Raw genomic sequence first — 18,113 nt, 5'->3', positions numbered from 1 at the left:
ATTTATGCATCTGAGGGAAGATATTGTGGATTCTCTTATCAACATACAGCATGGCAAGAATTCAGTCATTTCACAGATGTTCATCTTAAGACCTTGTAAGGTACATTAAGTAATACTAAGAAGAGACTTGAAGATTCCCATGTGTTTTCAAGAAAAGTTCCTGATGGTGGAAAACAAAATAACTCAGGGAGCTCCAAAACACTCTGTGCTTCTATAGATTGGCATAGATCATAGTTAGACTTTTCCAGCTTTTAAGAAAAGGAAGTGAGACAAACACAGAGACACAGAAAATCCTGGTCAAACATCATTAACAGAGGCAGTAACCAGAAACAAACCTGGCCAGTCACACTAGGGGATAGGATATCAAGAAACTGCAGCAGTCTAGGACTTTGCAAAGAATAAGAATAAAAACCTGGAAGGCTTTTTTTTCAGGCAGTCAGGCATCAATTAAAAATATTTCTTTATTGGATTGGTGCTTGAAAAAATCACATGCAGACTGAAGCTAATTTCATCTTGCCTCAGTAGTTAGTGAATATAATGCAGAAACAAATGATATTATAGATTTATAGAACTCAAATTTAGAAAATACTTCGGTTATATAATTTAATCTTGTGTACTTTATAGGTCAAATGCTAAAATCCATATGAAGCCAATATAACAATGTTTGCTTAAAACTTATCACCCAAGGAAAATCCAGCTGTGGTTTAAATATTCCAAGCAGCAGAGAGAATCCACCAAATCCATTATGGTGTTTATCCTATGACTAATTAAACTGCAAAAAATAATTTATTTCTAATCTGAATGTATTCCTCTTGGGTTTTTTTGCTGCCAGATCAAAAAAACCTAGTTTGTCTCATACTGATACCTAGTTTATCTCATACTCATACCGAGTTACATTAAAAAATAATGAATCAATTAAATACCACCATATCAAAGTATGCAGTGAATAATGATAGGCTAAATGGAAAAGAAATATATTTTTTCCAAACAGAATATATACACACGATTATCAATTGATACAACAAGCTAAGTAGTAATCCAGCCTCTGAGTCATCAAAATCTATCCATCACTTTTGATTTGCAGTCAGTGTTTAAAGGAATGATCAAACTGAGCTTTCTCTTGAGAAGTGATTCTCAGCAATCTTGTGTAAGTATGTCTATGCAATGTAATAGCAGAACAGCATTAGATTTGTGCTTCCCAGCCATATTAATATGAGGAAGATGCTTTGTTTTCCCCCATCTCCAGCCTGTGGACTCCTTGGGGTTGTGCACATGGCTACAACCAAAGAACATCTTGGAGGATCGGCACTAAAAAAGCCATTACATGGGAAGCTTAGTGCCCCTAAAGAAGCAAAGTATTTAAATGCAAAGCTAAATTCAAGAAAATTGCAACCTGCAGGTTGCTTCATTTGACTAACAGCTCACATTTAGGACTGACTTAGGTACGATACAACAAGTAACCACTGAATGTAGTTACCGGTGGATACTTGGCTGGTATAGAGCCAGTTGCTAGTCTGAGCCAGACTTCCTGACCATAATTTAACTCTAATAAAGCATTTCCTGTAATTACTCTGTCAGTGTACTTGTTGTTATGAATATTTTCAGCCTGAAAGGTGAGTTTGTCTATTCCATCAATGACCAGATAGCCAGAGGCACGTGGACTGAATGATTCAATGGTATATTCAAAAACATAGACCCCCAGGTATGGAACATGGAACTTCCCAGTTGCTGGGGCAAATGAGGCACCATAGTTGACATCCAGATTATTAAATCTGATGGGTCCTGGAGTTGTCATTCCGTATGTATGAGAAGCAAAAAAAGCCACCATTGGTGCATATCTGTACGATCCTTTTGAAAAATCTGGAAAGAAATAAAGAAAAAATTTAAGTGATGTTACATTGTAGAAAGGCAACTTGGACCAGCCAGAAGACCAAATGCAGATTTTCTGATGTCATGTCATCCTGTGGATGACAGAACTTGAGCAACTGAAACACAGTGTTCCTGTATAAGCACATCATTTTATATTATATAAAAAGTAATTTTCTTCACAATTAGTGCTAGGTGCATCCACCAGAGAAAAATTTAGCAACAGCAAGGGAACTTTGTTTGTCTATATTATGTTATCATTAAGGGAACTTTCTTTCCACCCTACACCCCCCTCCTAGTTTCCCCGCTCCAGGATCTCTTTCATTGTTCATGTAAGTGAGCTGAAGCCAAGATTTTCAGCACAAATCTTAGACAAACAGTGAGGAGGGTTAAGCATTCATGATGTTAAATGGGGATAAAAGTATATGGGTTTCTCTTCAAGCTATCATTCCCTGCTTCTGTACAAATTATTTCATTCACTATTCATATGCTGTCATGAGTAAAAATCAGCTAAATGACTGCTGAAAGATGCATAAAACTCACATTCCATGTGGCCTGGGTGTAAATTATTTATTGTATTTATTTGCTGAATAAGCATAATTTTCACTTTTTTTTTTATTTTGAAATCTTTCAAGGGCTGCATCCTTTGTTGATGAAAGCCAGAGGCAGGCCTAAAATGACTCCTTGAGGGCACAGTCCCACACATTCTTGTAACTATTGGTATTTATAGAACATTTATGGCTGCATTGAAGATAGTATTTCCCAGTGATGTGATTGTACCTCCCCCTTCAAAATCCATGACATTGTGTTCAAACACATCTACTGCACATCCTCCCACTCTGCACATTTCATCAGGGAGCTTTCCAGCTATTATCACAGGTCCCAAACCAATTTAATCCCATCATCTGGTCGTATCAAGAAAAGAGATCACGAGCCACCCGTGGGGATTGATGTCTTCAGCACCAAAACACAGGACTCTGCTGCTTGAGTTGTCACTCATTAAAGTGAAACGTGAGACCTCTGACCAGCAAATGTTCTGTAATTAGGCCCTGGGGCAGAGGCCTGGACTGATCCTGTATTGCACTGCTAAATTCTGTACTTGCCAACACTCAGGGAATTGTCGTTCACCAGCTTCACACTACAGTTGACTCCTCCAAAGGGGTGGCGACAGGCACAGACAAAACTCTGTCTGTCATTGACACAGGTTCCTCCATTCTGGCACGGGGAGCTAGCACACGCCGAAAACTGCCCTGTGAAAGAGAGGAGCGAAACCAACAGCCTCAGTTGTAATGTCACAACAGTGACACTTCCTAAGTACGCAGTATTTTGGAAAGGCTCTTTGTCAATTCACAATTTCTGCTGAAGTTCTTTGTGAAGGCCTGAAATAGAGATTTTTGCAATTCACTTAAGTTAACAAAATGAATTAAGCATTTCTATTTTAGCTTGTAGGGTCATGTGTTGAATTTTAACCTTTTACTTAAGAAATCTCTGCCATGGTTCAAAGAGCATAAGAAAATGCAAATTTCAGAAGCTTCTTGCATAAAGAACAATACCAGAGGAGGCAAAGAACCCAGATAAAGGGGCTCCTCTGTCTCCAAGCCTATCAAGACTGATAGACGTACTCAGATAAGCACCAAAGAACCGAAAGCCCACACGCAGAGGGGAAAAGTTCAAAAGTTCAGTCATCAGGAAGACCACAATCTTCAGCCTCAGGACCACCGAGAGACCCCCATATGACCACCACAGCAAACCACGTGTGCCCAGAAGGCAGTGGACCTATTGAACATGAGAGGCAAGGACAGGTGGGGCCAGGGGTTGAATATGCATGGCAAAGTTGTGCAATGTATTGCATATGGAACACCTTTGGGAATAAAGGCGTGGGTCAGACTGAGGCTCGGGGCACAAGTTTTGGAGAGCTATCTCACTTGTGTCAGGCGCTGACATACATACCCACTTCATAACTACCCCAGGTTGTGGAGTCTATTTATTTATTCCGTGTATTGCTTCAGGCCAACTTCAGTTCCTGTCCAGCCTCCCTTTCTACCGGAACACAGCATACCTGCAGCTATTTTCCAAGGTATTCAAGATTACCTGTAAATTCTGAATTCTGCTGGTCTCAGAGGGTCAGGTACATGCTGTAAGAAAGAAGAATCTCCAAAGAAGTTCAATCAGGCTGTTCTTTTTGGACTGAGCCATCTTATCATTGGGTGTACCAGAAGAGATTTTGTACTGCTGGTGTACAGGTTGGACTGTCTTGTCTATGACATTTTTCACCCAGCACATGACAAACATTGCAGGAGAGCCAGTCTCCTGGTGATGAAAGGTCCTAAATGCTATCCCAGCCACTTCAAGTACTTGTCCATAAGTCTCTAATTCCAGTATATCTTTCAAGGTTGTTGTAGAAGTTTTGGACTGCAAGCAAGAAAAATTATACCAAACAGGTGGCTTTGCAGAGCACCCTCACTGAGGATATCCTTGCCTCTGTTGCCAATTAGGTATGAGCTGGCCAAATTAAACTCAGCCAATACAGAGAAATTTGTCAGGCCAGTGCTGCTGAGCTCCGAGACAGTAATTACTGAGTGTAATTGAATAAAATGCTGTCATAGCAGTGTTTTGTGGGGAGAAAATTCAGGTCACATAAAAAAAATAAATATTGCTGTGAAAAATTCTGAACACAAAGCATTCCCAAACCACACGTTTTTGTTTTCTCTTGGTTTGGTCAAATAAAAGTCAGATGTTTTAGAAAACAACCCTTTTCTTTGCCAGGAATTACCAGCAGAACTCTGGAAAGAGAACTCCCCACAGTTCTGCTATGGTAAATCTAGGTTGGCAGGTCAGAACTGAAAAAGTCTTGCATAAAAGCATCTAGTTAAGCCAGGAAAATGCTGACCTGGATTTCACATAGATATTTCAGTCATTCAGTGTTATCTTCATTTTCCCAGCCAGATATTTCACAGACTGCTGAATTAAGGCAAACTGTTTCTGTGTGATATTTTAGTGCAGTGAGCAGAATGCTGAGGCACATTGTACAGTGACATTTAAATTTGCTCTAATATAGCATATGGATTTATAAACACAACAGTCATTCTTTTCACAGAAAATAATGTCTATTCTGTAACGCCTGAAATAAAGCAATTTAGGACTCTCATGACTGGGGTCACAGCACAGGCAACTGGACACGAGAAAATAATGGTTTGCTTCTCAAATAATGGTTTGCTACATCCTTCATTGAAGTTATTTTTCACTCATATTCACCAAGCACCCACAACATTTCTCTGATATTTACTAAGCAGCCACATATTTACCAAGTACCAAAGGAAAGCAGAAAAGGAAGGAAAACAGCTGATTGTGCTGTGTCGTACTCCCAAAACACAAAAGTTTCCTGTAAGAACCCAGCAGTCTTTCTGTTAATTGGCCTCTCCTTATCATAATCAAGAAGTAAACCCAAGAAACAGGAAAAAGATCACTAAAAGGAAATGATAATGAGATTGAGACTAGCATTTTGGAAGTCTGCTGAGGGGTGATTCTGCCAGAACTTAACCTTGGAGTTAATTAAAATTCAGACATAGCTTTATCAACATTAATTTAACCTTCTCTGTGAAGCACTGCTTAACAGCACCTGGGAAGCTCCTCTATTTGCTAGAATAGAAGTTGTGTGGGGTTTGAGTCAAATTAGGATTTTCAGAGCAAGAGGCAAATTCTGCAGATCTCCACTGTGCCAATAATCTCCATGTAGCTATGCTACAATAGCATCTTTCTGCTGTCATTTCTGGCTGGGGCTGCTCCTCTGCCCAGTATTTTCTCTTTTCTTGCTGAAGAGTGTCCTGAGACACTATGTCTGAATTTATCTCCTTGGAGTAAAGATACCAGAGGGTTCAGATTAGGAACAGGTCTCCTATTAAAAGAAATATTTTATTGTTAATTAATGTTTCTCAACTTAGTAGTGTAGATCGGTCAAAGAGAGAGACTATAAATTAAAGGCTTAAATTGTCACTATTACTAGCAGAAAATAAAATGTAGTTGCTAATTACACTTGGTATGGTAGTAATGAGGAAAGCCAGTTAATGCTCAGTTTTGCTACTCTTAGGGAAGGCAGGCAGCCAGAAGCTCTTTTGGGAAATAGACTGCCAATGCTGGGCAAACAAATCTCAAACAAATAATCAAGCTCTGTCAGTATCTACCGGGTTTTTTTTGAAGCAAAACAAATATTCAGCAATTTAATGGTCTCCTTATGGAAAAGATTGACTCCAGGAGTTCGGTTTGGAAATTCTTCTGACCAGGAGGTAACCTAAAAGCATTCTCACTATTGAGTTATCAGTACCTGCTTCTCAGGAAGCCCTAGGAGACTGGAAGAGCCTGGGGATCTACTAAACCACCCTGCTCACACAGGATCAAACTGGTGGCCAGCCTATAGTTATTAATCACCTCTGTCTTAGCACCCTCAGGCTGATAGTGGGCAAAAAGCAAGGAGGAGAGGGCTGTTCCCTCTAGTTTTGGGTGGAGCTGAGTATCAGGGCCAATCTGAGCTACTTGGACTCTAGCAACTCTGTTTCTCTGTTAAGCAGAGGTATCTAATTATTCCTGTGTGATGATTTTGGGCTTACCAAATTAAAAACAACACAACAGCTTCATCAACCCATTAGTCTAAAGAGTAAATATGCAAATTTGAAGTATATGTCACCAAGCTGAACTGGAATAACCATCTCATTTGTGCAATTAAAACACAAGATGGAAAGCACTTGAATAGATTAATATTTCACTTGAAATTAAGGCTTGAATGATAATGCAACAATGGAAGCTTGCATTTCTGTTAGGAATTAGAGATCTTGTGATAACAAAATCAGAAATAAGACACAAAAAGTGAGAATGAATTGAAATTACTTCTCACACAGGTGCACTGTTTTAAATGCATAAATATAACAGCTTGATTCTGTTATTCATGTTGATGGCAGGGTGGCATAATCTGAATAAAGCAAAACCCACAACCAATATAAGACATGCAACAAGAGAGTACATTCACATTTGGAAAGCACAGCAGCCTCTAGATTCCTTAGAGAGCAGTACTTAAAGCAACAGGAAAATGGGAAATGAGCTAAACTACCCTCACACTGCATCACTCATTTCTGCAGGAGAACAGTGCATTGGGAAGTAGGACCAGTCACAACCCAACCCAAGACTAATTAAGAGTTACTGTGTGTATATTGTATATACTGTGTGTATATGTATATTTAAAAAATATATATTTTAATGTTGTTGTCTCCTCTTAGATATTGAAGCTGTCTTAAGACAATCACTTTTTTATCCATCTTGGGTTGCTGTTACAGTCAGTGTCAGGTGAAGTGGTGGTGCTTTCACTCCTCATACAGTTATTGCAGTCTCTATTTGACGTAGAACTTTTCTTAACTTTATTCCACAATTTGGTAAGTCTGCAAAGTTTTATGTCCCTGCACATGCAATGCAAACTCACATTGTTTTCTTTTGATTTCAACTAATTGCTTTAGAAAGTATTGCCTCAGGGTCAAATTCTGAACACATTAAAGCCAGTTAAACCCCTAATCTGTTAGAGTAGGTTCAAATATTGAACATATTGGAGTCAATGAAAATTGTCATTCACCTCTTTCTAGAATTTTCTTTTAGGTTGAAAAAGGCAATCTCAGATTAAATACATTTTATAATTAGCCAATTATGCCTTAGAATTTCTTCTAGAAATTTTAGTAAAGGCAGCATAAATCTCTGGTGGTGTCCAAGAACTTGCGAGAAAAAGCTTTCATGGAGAAGTAAAATCCACCCAGGCAGAAGATGGATATTTGTTAATTAGGGTAATGGTCTTGCTTCTTTAACTTACAGAAATATAATGCATGGCTTTGCTAGGCATGAAATTTGTTAAGTACAAAATCTCATTACCAATGGAAAAGTCAGCATAACCATTGCTATGTAGAAACATCATATAAAAATAAGGCTTTTCCACATCTGCAAAGAACTGCACTTTCTGCAAGTGAGTTGTCGTGGTTTGACATGGAAGTGAATTTTTTCCAGGAAGTTGGGTCAAACCAATTAGTAGTCAGGTTTGGATATTGGCACCTGGAGTGACCACTGAAAGTATGGACACGCCTCTGAGAACACAGGGGGTTAAAAGCAAGAACTCCCAAGAAAACTCTCTCTTTTGGTTCCGGTCATCAGAGAGTGCAGACTCCCCCCCTGCCCAGCCTTAGGCTGGGTGGGGGAGGGGAAGCCACACGGCCTTGTCCAGGTAGGCCGAGGGGGCTGAGGGTCTGGAACCCAGCCAGCTCCTGTGGATGGAAGGGTGGAGAGAAGCAGAGATGCCTTTGCCCCCCCCCCATGTGGGAAAGAGACAGAGAGCCTGGCGGCACCTGAAAATCTGCCGGCAGAAGAGAAGGAGAAGGGGGGGGGAAATGCCCAGCGTGGGAGGCAGAACGCCGGACTGAGATATCGGCCGTCCAGGGAGTCTGAACTTTTAACCCTTTCGAGGGAATGAGGGCTTTTTAAAAGTATTACTCCTCCTTGATTTGTAGTGGAAGAGAGATAGTCCGGGACCTGAGATGTTAGAAGAAGAAATATTTAAGTGAGAGGAGATGAAGAAGTAGCTTTTAGCTGGACTTTTCTTGTTAGCCATGGACTGAACCAAAATCTCCTGCAATAGAGACTGCATTTTAGGGGGATGCAGTGGTGACCCAGGGAGACCTGTTTCAGCTTCGAACAGCACAGGAATGGCGAGAAACGAAGAGAGCTGAAGAGGGAATGGTGATACCCTCTGTCTTCGGGAAGAAGATGAGTCCTGTTTTTAGACCCCTCGGCCCCAGGGGAAAATGGGGGGGACTGTAGTCCCAGGATGAGAAACTGAACTGTTATATCTTTAGGTCCATGGCAAAACATCCTTAAAAGAGCCCTATGAGCAGTCTGTCCATGCACGGTGGTGAGAGCACTGTGACATAGAATGGAGAGTGTCACACTGGCAGATTTTTCTTCCGGGCAGTTGCCATGTGTGACAGGGAAACACAGTGGGGCAGCTGTGTTTCCTGGGGGGCCTGTGGTGCAAGAGAGACTTCTCTCTCCCTTGATAGTTTAAGCATAGATTACCTGAAGGGTGGTAATTTGATCAAGAATCCCGGGTGATGTTTCATGGCTGGGTGTGTTTGGAATTGAGAGGAGGAGGGGTGGTTTTAAAAAGTCTTCATCCTAGATTTAGTTTATGTGTTTTCTGTATTAGTAGTAGTTTAATAAAGTTTTTTTCCTTTGTTATTAAGCTTGAGCCTACTCTGCTCTGTCCCTGATAACATCTCACAGCATTTATTTAGGGAAGGTGCATTTTCATGGAGGTGCTGGCATTGCGCCAGTGTCAAACCATGACATGAGTTTATCCAATGCTATCAAGCAAGTTATTTGTTAAAATTGAGTATAAATAATAAATGGGAAAGATATTAATTCATCAATATGAAGTGAAAACCAGAGCAGGTGGCACCTTCCTGTGCTCCAGGCAGGTAGCACTAGTGGTACTTTCCAGAAAAGTACATGGCGTGGGAAGGATCAAAGATAACTCTCATTTTCTCTTAATTTCAATTTTGAACAAAGATTTTGAATTTCCATCCTGTGCAGTGCCAGTAACAGACATAAACCAAAAATGACTAAGGAAGAATTGCAATTTTGAATAGCAAAATATTCAAATTACTTTGTGCATTTTTAAGTGTGATTGCCTCCTTTAGTAGCTGTGTCCTCTCGCTAACTGAATAGATAACCAAGGACTGAAATCCTTCAATGGGGATGGCTTTCATCAGAAACCAAGCTGCTCATGGGATTATGGCTTTAAAAAGGATCCTTTCCATTGATCATTGAGAAATACTTTCCCTAGGATGGGAAGAGATGAACAACTAAAGTGGAAAGGAAGGAAAAAAGCATAGAAAGTAAAAAGGAAATTGCCCATGGCCTTAGAACATGAACAAGAGTAATAGCTCTTACTATCTCTATATCTGCTTGTAATATTGGTTTAGAAATTTTATAAAGTTTAAGAGCATTTTACAGAAAATATTCAAGTCTGGATCTTCAAGAGTACCTGGACATGACTCTGTTATTAAGAAACCTTAATTTTAATGTGAATTAGAATCATCTCAGTATTGCAAGTCAACTCATCCACTCTTCATTTTCTGTATTGTGCCAGAAATTCTATTTCCACAAAACATCTTGTTCTTGTGATTTTCACTCAAGTATGACTGCAGAAGTCACAGCTCAAGAGTTTGTACTTCTCTGAATTCATTCATAACTCATTTCACATGATGGCATTTGAATTTAAGTTCAGAAGCAGATCACACTCAAAATTTCCTTTTTAAGAATGGCAACTCCTGCTTAGCTGAGCTGCTCTCCAGGTGGACTGGAGACAAATTTACTTTATTGGCTGGATTCCTGCTTTTTCAGGAACACACTGCTGTCACTGCACTTCTCAATGAAGTCCTGAAGGAGCCAGCAAATGCCTCATTACAGTAATTTTTGTTCACTTGCTTCAGGTTTTTGATACCTTTCATCCCTGCTGACACTGCAAAGTACTGATGCAACTCCATATTTCTCTCCCAGCTTGCATACATTTTGTTCTACTGAAATTGCAAATTGAGATGCAGGCATAAAATTCTTGTTCTTTAGATTTTGTCAAAACTGTAACTTTTCAAAGGTCAGGTTCTCAGTTGAGTGTGTGTGCACGTATATATATCTTAAACTGATCAGATGGGGATCTATTTAGTTAAATTGAGTGCAAAATCTCATAAGCAAAATAAATTCTATTGTAAGCAAGAGACTAATCTCAGGATCCTCTGAAACACTCTTTACAGCCATCTTTAGATTTTTTATTCTCAGTCAAGTTCTGCCACCCAGTTCATCACAATGGTTACATAACCTTTATAAAATATACTTTGATTTTTAGTAGAGTAAAACACATTACCTGGATCTATTGCATTATCCGTGTTTCTCTGGCTTCGGCTTGCCAGGCTCATGGTAGCATTTCCTGCCACTTTTTTTGCTGGAGAGGGTTTCTTTATAACTGGTTTTGGCTGCTTCTGAAGTTTGGTGATATTGTTCATTGCATTTACCATTGATATGTCAACATGTTGGGTTAAATTTGTCAAAATAGTCCCTGCTTTTACTTCAAGCACAGATTCAATGAGCTCCTTGAGGCCTCTATGCAGCAGGGGGATATCTGGCTGAGCCAATTTACTTAGCACAGGTATGCTTGTGTTCACTTTCTGGATGCTCTTGTTGGTGTCTTGGCACAGCCCCCAGGCCTCGTGAGCAGTCTTATTCACAAGTGGAATGACGTTTGAGAAACGGATCGACTTGGCTTCCAGGGCCTTGATCCTGGAACTCAGTGCCTGGAGCTGAAGTGAGACCATGTGTTCTTTCTCTGTTGAGGCAGCTTTGGTAGTTTTTAATGAGCCACAGTTAGTTGCCAAAAACTTGGAAATGTTTGACTCTATATTCAGAAGGCGAACCTCATGGTCCTTTGAACCCTCCACAGAGTCAAATAATTTTTCTTCCAGGCGGTTGATATCTTGCTGCTGCTTTTCCACTTTTGATGACGTATCATTTAAAATAGAGAAAACTCTACTGAAATTGTGGAGGATACTTTTGTCAGACTCCGTGTAGGGAAGATCAGAAAGGGATGGTGCTACTTGTGAATTAATTTTGTATCTCTTGTTATAAAGCAGTGACTGAAGGGATTTATTCAACTGTTGGAACTGGGGAATAAAAGCCAGGAGGCTGTTGAGTTCCTCACCTCTGCCACAGCAAACTTCAGTCTCATTTCTTAGAGCATGTAGCATGTCTTTCAGTACATAATTATCTTGAATAGAATCAATAGCATTGTTTACTACTATCATGGTCTTGTTTAATCCATCCTCTATTTCCATGGAGCATTCATTAACACGACTCTCAAACAGTTCCTGATAAGCCTGAGATTCATTTTTAAGTCCTTCCTGAGTTTTGAAAAGTTCCTTCATTGCAGAACTCATTCCGTCAATGATAACAGTGAGGTTCTCAAGTTTCTCTTTCAATTCTTTAGCTTGGATTTGTTGCTCATACTCTGAAGTTAGACTAAAAGGTACCCCTTGTTCAATCAAGGGTTGTAGGATCTCCATATCATAGCACAAATCATTAATTTGCTCATTCATTCTGTCCATCTTATTGCCCAATGGAAGAAGCACATCAGAGAGGCTCTTGTTTAGAACAATCACACTCTCTTGGACTGCTGCCAGCTGTGCTTGGAAATCTGTCCTGCTCTCTGACAACACGTCATCACAGACCCCCGAAACAGAGTCTCTCTGAATTTCCAGCGCAACACTGAGATTGCTGATCTTGCTATCTTGCACTCTTAAGTCATCATAGATCTCCAGCACCATCATGCCTTGTCTCTTTACTTTCTCATGCAGTGCGATCATGTACTCTGTAACATTGTACTCCATGACTTGATCTGCAGAGGGGAGGTTTTGTCTTGAAGACTGTTCAGCTGATAACAGTTGTTCATGAGCATCTTTCATTTCACTAAGGGTCCTATTTAAAGATTGATAATAAATTACACTTACTGACTGTTGATGCTCCAAGTTAACTTCCAAGGACTTCTGCTTTTCTTGTAAAGCTTTCACAGGCTTCTCACAAGTGAGGGCCAATTCCTCTCTCATCTGCACCAGATGACTCTTCAGCTCCAGCATGTCAAGCTCTGTTGGCCCACTATCTTTCTCCTGAGCAAATTTATTTTGGGTTTCATTCAGATGCTTGATTAGTTCTTTCGTATTTTCAAGGTCACCTGACATGCTAGACATGGTCTTGAAAATTTGAGCCACGCTCTCTTGCATTTCACCTTGAAATACTTGAAAGTGTTCTCCAACTACATCTTTAATTAAGTCATTGATACTTCTGGATTTGAGACCTTTGGGGGAAAGGAGAAATATGGAAACAATCAAATCAACCGTGTTAGTAACATCTAAGTTTTTCCCACAATTTGAGTCAACTCAGCACTGCACAGAGGTGAAACACACATCCCTGCCCCAATTTACCCAGATATAGAGTAAAATGTATTCTGAAGAAGGTAGAGGATGCTCAGAGTTTATAAAGAGCTATAGTGTTTGAGGATTCATCCCTGTTTCAGCTGAAATCAGTGGGACTTTTACTAGTATTTTGAAAGGACAAACTACAACTCTACATGTAGTACCAGCTTTGACCTCTTCCCTAAGCTGTTTCTGAGCACTGAAAGGGAGAGATCTGTGTGCTTTTGTGGCTTGCTCATAAAAAATGATGTGTCCTTTCTCCACTAGGAAAGTAAGGCAAAAAAAATAATCTGCTTTACAAGATTATGGTCAAGAAATGAAAGCAGAGATGATTACCTTCCTACTGTATTGCATGTACTAGGTGATGATGCAACTACTGTGATGATGCACTATTGTGAGAAAGAAAAACAACCTTGTTGAATAGCTAAAGTTAGTAATACAACAACTGATGCAAGATGCAGGCATTTTAAAGGTAGAAACTTAAGTCTTGCATACTACAACTCCTTAAATAGCTCCTAGGAATTCTGATCCTGAAAAGCACTAGGCAGAAGTGAATGTGTGAATTCTGTGAAAATATGTTTCCCATATAGCCTTAGAGAGGTCAAGACAGGCATAACAGAGTTCTGCATAACATATTTCAATCAATTAGAGCAGTAGTTCTGCTCTGGTGTGAAAATAGAAGGAATTTAATTTATTCTTCAAAGGTAGCTTCTCTGTCCAACTAAAACACTGAAGCATTCTTTGCACAATTTTCATAAACCCTATGAACATTTGCAGCCAAACTGTGATATAATGATTAAACTCTTCAACCTCTACAATGCCCCAATGACCACAGGTTCTGTGATTAAAACTGTATTGATAAAGGCAGAAATTATCTGTTTCCTTTTTCCATTTTATTCTCAATTAGTTCTACAACCTGGAATATATTTCTTCATCTCTAAAACACTGATGCATGTCTTCAAAACTTATTTGAAGGCACATTCTCAGCAAATGCAGTACAGCATTTGCTGTACAAGTTTACTAGCCCAGGAAAGACCCACATAAGAAATCTAGCACGAGTTTCCTAAGAATTAAACTCCATTATTGTCACCTGAGGTCCCAAATGTCCTAGCAATTTTACATAAAGTATAATAAACAACAGTGATAATACTGAGATTACCTTTATTATCTTCCTTTTAACTACCTAAAGAGCAAGTCAATGACTAGTCAGATGCATGTACATGAATAGGCACATGTATGTGCACACTGAAATATCTGAGAATAAAGGTGTCCTGGCAGCTGAGAGGAAAAGCCAAGATATGAGCCAAGTTTAAAAACTGACATGTAGAAAAACCATTCCAAAGGATGATTTGGTCAGGTTACTTTCTGATGGTGAAAAGTATTCTGTGCTCCAAGAGACACAATGAGCTGTGAAGAAAAATTTAATGGCTGTAGAAAGAACCAGGGTTACTCTAAACTTTCTGTGAGGAATCCATTGAATTTGTTCATCTCAGCAACAAATCTTGATAACAGACCATTCATCTATGAGAGGCATTCCAGAGGGTCTGTATCGACCTTTTCTTTCTGTGACAGCCAAGAAGGTGCCAGCCTCACTCTCTGCTATTCCAGCCCCATGCAGTTGGACAGTGAATGTAGTATGGAGCTCAGCTCTGGTTTTCAGGTGTTCCCTTTACCAGGGGAGTGTAAAGCCTGCTAAACCAGACAGCTTTGGATTTATCTCTACCCTGCTTTCTGGCTAGGACAACTGGCTGGCTCATAAGCAAAGTGCAGCAGGGGCTGTGGGAGCACACTTGTGCACACAAAGACCTGACCCAAACTTGGTGACAACTGAGTATATTGTTAAGCTTGAGCTGCAAATACATGTGTGCACTCATGGATGTAACTCGATTTCTCTGTTGCTCATTTTGAAATAGAAAGGTCCAAACTACCAGTGAATGTTAAAGATCTCTTGCACTTTTAATGAGATGATAAATTTTTATTTTAGCTTCTGGCTGAAAACCAAAGGGTGTTATTACTCTGTGTCAACATATACTCTCTTTGCAGTTTCAATTATTTGAAGAATAATGTGCAAAATAAATTTATATACACAGGAGACTGAATTGAGGTTATATATGCATCTGCAAATGACATTTCTGACTTGGAAGTGATTAACACTCCATTATTGAGTTAATTTTGAAAGGAGTGTACATTTTAATAATAAAGAGGAAAGGTATGTATTAAATATGGAGTTAGAGAAGGAAGAAAATAATAGCAGGAAGGAAGCAGAGTTTTTTATATTAAAAAGAACACAAAGTTATTTTCCCTAAGTAACAGCTACCTGAGTACTGAAAGCAATTTTTAAAATGTACAACAGGTTTTATTAACTAAACAGAGGTGCATATCAGTTACTCCAGTGAGTGTTGCCCTCTATCAGCAGATGACATGTTTGTGTCACTGAAGTCATAGATGAAACCAAGAATTAAAGACTTTTTAAACTGTATTGAGTTGTTTTGTCACAGAATCAGACCTCGCTCCTCACAAACCCTGATACAAAGCTGGGTAGAACATTAAAACTTCTGTGATAAGAAAAAAGGTGATGTATGGAGTGTGAGAAAAGGACCTGGCACCAGAGGAAGAAACTGGAAAACTAGGTGAAGAAGGAAAATGCCTGAATAGCATAAAGCAACTACAGACTTAACTGTGCTTCAAAAGCAGATTGCTTCAGAATGGCAGTGGTACTGGGAAAGTTGTCTTTTCCTTCAGGTGAGCTTCTAAGAGTAATTTGTAGCAAGGTAGAATTGTCCAGTGTTACAGTGGATAGTATGGGAGATCCTTTCAGGTCCAGCTACTTTAGTATGCTGTTTATGCATTTGCAACTGACTGATATTTCCTGGACAGAAACTGCAGTTGCCATCTGTCATTGCACACAGAAGCCAATGGACACAATAACCTTTTCTTTGTGCCCTCCTTTCCTCATTCCTGCTGTTTACCTATGTAGAAGCCAAGATTAATCTGTGTTGGAATGCTCATAATTAGAGCCAAAGAATGTGGTTGATAGCATCATTTTCATTGGTGCTATATTTCCTTCATTAGGAGATCAATTGAGAAGATCAATCAAAAAGAAGGACATCAGCTGGAGATTTTTTCTGAGCAGGTATAATATAAAACATTACAGGATTACAGGTAAAACCAATAAAGGCTAGAAGCGCATTTTCAAAGAAGGAGGGTTTTGGACAGCAGATTTTTATTAAGACTTAAACCCTGAAACACAGGGAGTGCCAAAGCAGAAACACAGGATGCTAAAAAACACCTCTTAGACTAGCATGAAAATGACAGCTAGAACAAGAGAAATAGAAAAAAAAAAAAAAAGAATGAGCAGAAAGCAGAAGGGAAATAGAAAATATTAAAAGACAGATTAGATGTGCACCCAAAGGTCAAGAATGCCATCTAGCAATATGTGGAGAGGTGAAAGCGGGTCGCCAATCAAGAGATGGAATGAACTTGCATACAAGAGAGCCATCTAGCATGTTGCTGGAACAGCTCGGGAGACAGAGGACTGAAAATACAAAAAATGGGACCCAACTTGGTAAATCTGAGGGAGATACAAAACCACATATTGTTTTGTTCAGTTTTATGTCAATGTAAGGAGCTCCAGAACCTCTGTTCTATTTTTAAATAGTAGAAAAGTTGTCTGGATTCTTAAGTGTAAAATATGGTTTGGGCAATATTCCTGAAAAATGAGAAAAATATTGCACATTGAGGAAATGAAATCTGAAGTCTGAATCTGCTTGTTAAACAGCACTTTCAGCTGGGTAACACACAGATCTTGCTGCAGGATTCACAACAAATGGATGCATAATACTGCTGGTGAGGAACTGCCCAAGCTCCTGATCTCTAGCTGTGTCTTTCTCATATACTGAATATGAGTTCAGGTATTTATCAAAGACAGCCTAATACAATCAGGGACAAATTATTCAGCAGAATGTTTGCTGTACTATAAACCACTACATAATTTCTTACAGTTTGCCCTGTGTGTGTGAATTATATATTAAAGAAGATTGGTTAGACTTGGTAGCAAGACAAACATTATATCTTTTAGCAGCTGCCAGATAAACAAAAACAGACATAAGTATATTTGCAGATGCTCTAAGTAAATGAAAACACCTTGGTAGTGGCTTAAGCTGCCATGTAGATGATGAAACACCCAAGAATATAAATTTTTCGTCATTATGAAAGACACCATAGTGAATGTTGAAATAAACAAATTCCTCTCTTATGAAATGAAATTTTAAAAATGAGTTCTCCCAACAAGTGTTGAGTAATAGAATAGAACAATCTATGAAGATTTTTAGCCTTTTTTTTCCCTGGCACCTCTAACAGGGTGAGTGATTACATTAATTTATTTTTCTTACCTTTTAGAAAAGACTGGAAGTCTCTGCCCTTATCTTCATTGATTTTGCCTTCCAGAGAAGAAAGCATCTTGCTCACATCATTCATCGCAGCAGCAATGCTGTCAACCTTCTTCTGTAGAAAAGTCAGTTTCATCTCCTGACTGCTAATCTTCTCGTTCATTTTTTGAAAAAGTGCTTGGTCAGGAAACAAAATGAGAAAAAAAAGCCCAAAACAAGTATTGTTAAACATCGTTTAGTGAATAAATAGAAGAAAGTATAATTAACTGAGAGATATTAGCTAAAAGTGGGGTGAAAATTTTCTGAATTTTTAGTTTTGAATGAATCATCTTGATTTTTTGTCATGTATCATGTATTAGTGAGATTCAGCAGCACAGCGGTTACTAATTACTGAAGCATATGTATCCATTATAAAGTATTTATGATTCTACAAGAGTATTCTGAATGGTTAGCTTTTTTAAATCAACATAATGCCATTCTTCCTCCACCTAGCACCCTACAGGGTATTCAGTTAACTCTCATTTAGGCCATCTCCTTTAACACAATCACAAAAGCATACATTTTTACTCACCATTTATAACACAACTTCATGCATTTTCAAGGCTTGTGTCTGAAGGAATACATTATTTTTCCATTGTTAGGGTCAAAATAAAGACTTGTTCAACACAGCACCAAGGCAAAAAAACAGCTAATAGATAAATTACTTTGGAATAATGATTAGTCTATTATTAAAAATAGAAGCTGAATCTACAAAGTCAAGTTTGTTTTAAAACCTGCCCAAATTGCTCTTGACACTTGTAGTCCCCTCAGGAATAAA

The 18,113-nt window shown here is 39.0% G+C and overlaps 1 protein-coding gene across 1 annotated transcript in view; it reads right to left on the bottom strand.

Moving 5' to 3' along the window:
* Window positions 1–443: 443 nt before the first annotated feature.
* Window positions 444–18,113, bottom strand: part of MMRN1 (multimerin 1) — a 42,642-nt gene continuing 24,972 nt past the window's right edge. The window contains exons 5-8 of the mRNA XM_053941317.1: window positions 17,300–17,473; window positions 10,811–12,790; window positions 2,970–3,116; window positions 444–1,860 (exon numbers count right to left, since the gene is read on the bottom strand). Of these exons, the coding sequence (XP_053797292.1) occupies window positions 1,439–1,860; window positions 2,970–3,116; window positions 10,811–12,790; window positions 17,300–17,473 (2,723 nt within the window). The 3' untranslated portion in view covers window positions 444–1,438. The remainder of the gene's footprint in view (window positions 1,861–2,969; window positions 3,117–10,810; window positions 12,791–17,299; window positions 17,474–18,113) is intronic.

The sequence above is a fragment of the Vidua chalybeata genome, chromosome 4 (genome assembly GCF_026979565.1).
Source record: "Vidua chalybeata isolate OUT-0048 chromosome 4, bVidCha1 merged haplotype, whole genome shotgun sequence".
NCBI classification, from domain to species: domain Eukaryota; kingdom Metazoa; phylum Chordata; class Aves; order Passeriformes; family Viduidae; genus Vidua; species Vidua chalybeata.
Note: the sequence above shows the minus strand (reverse complement) of the source record. Positions and strands in the feature narration are given on the sequence as shown.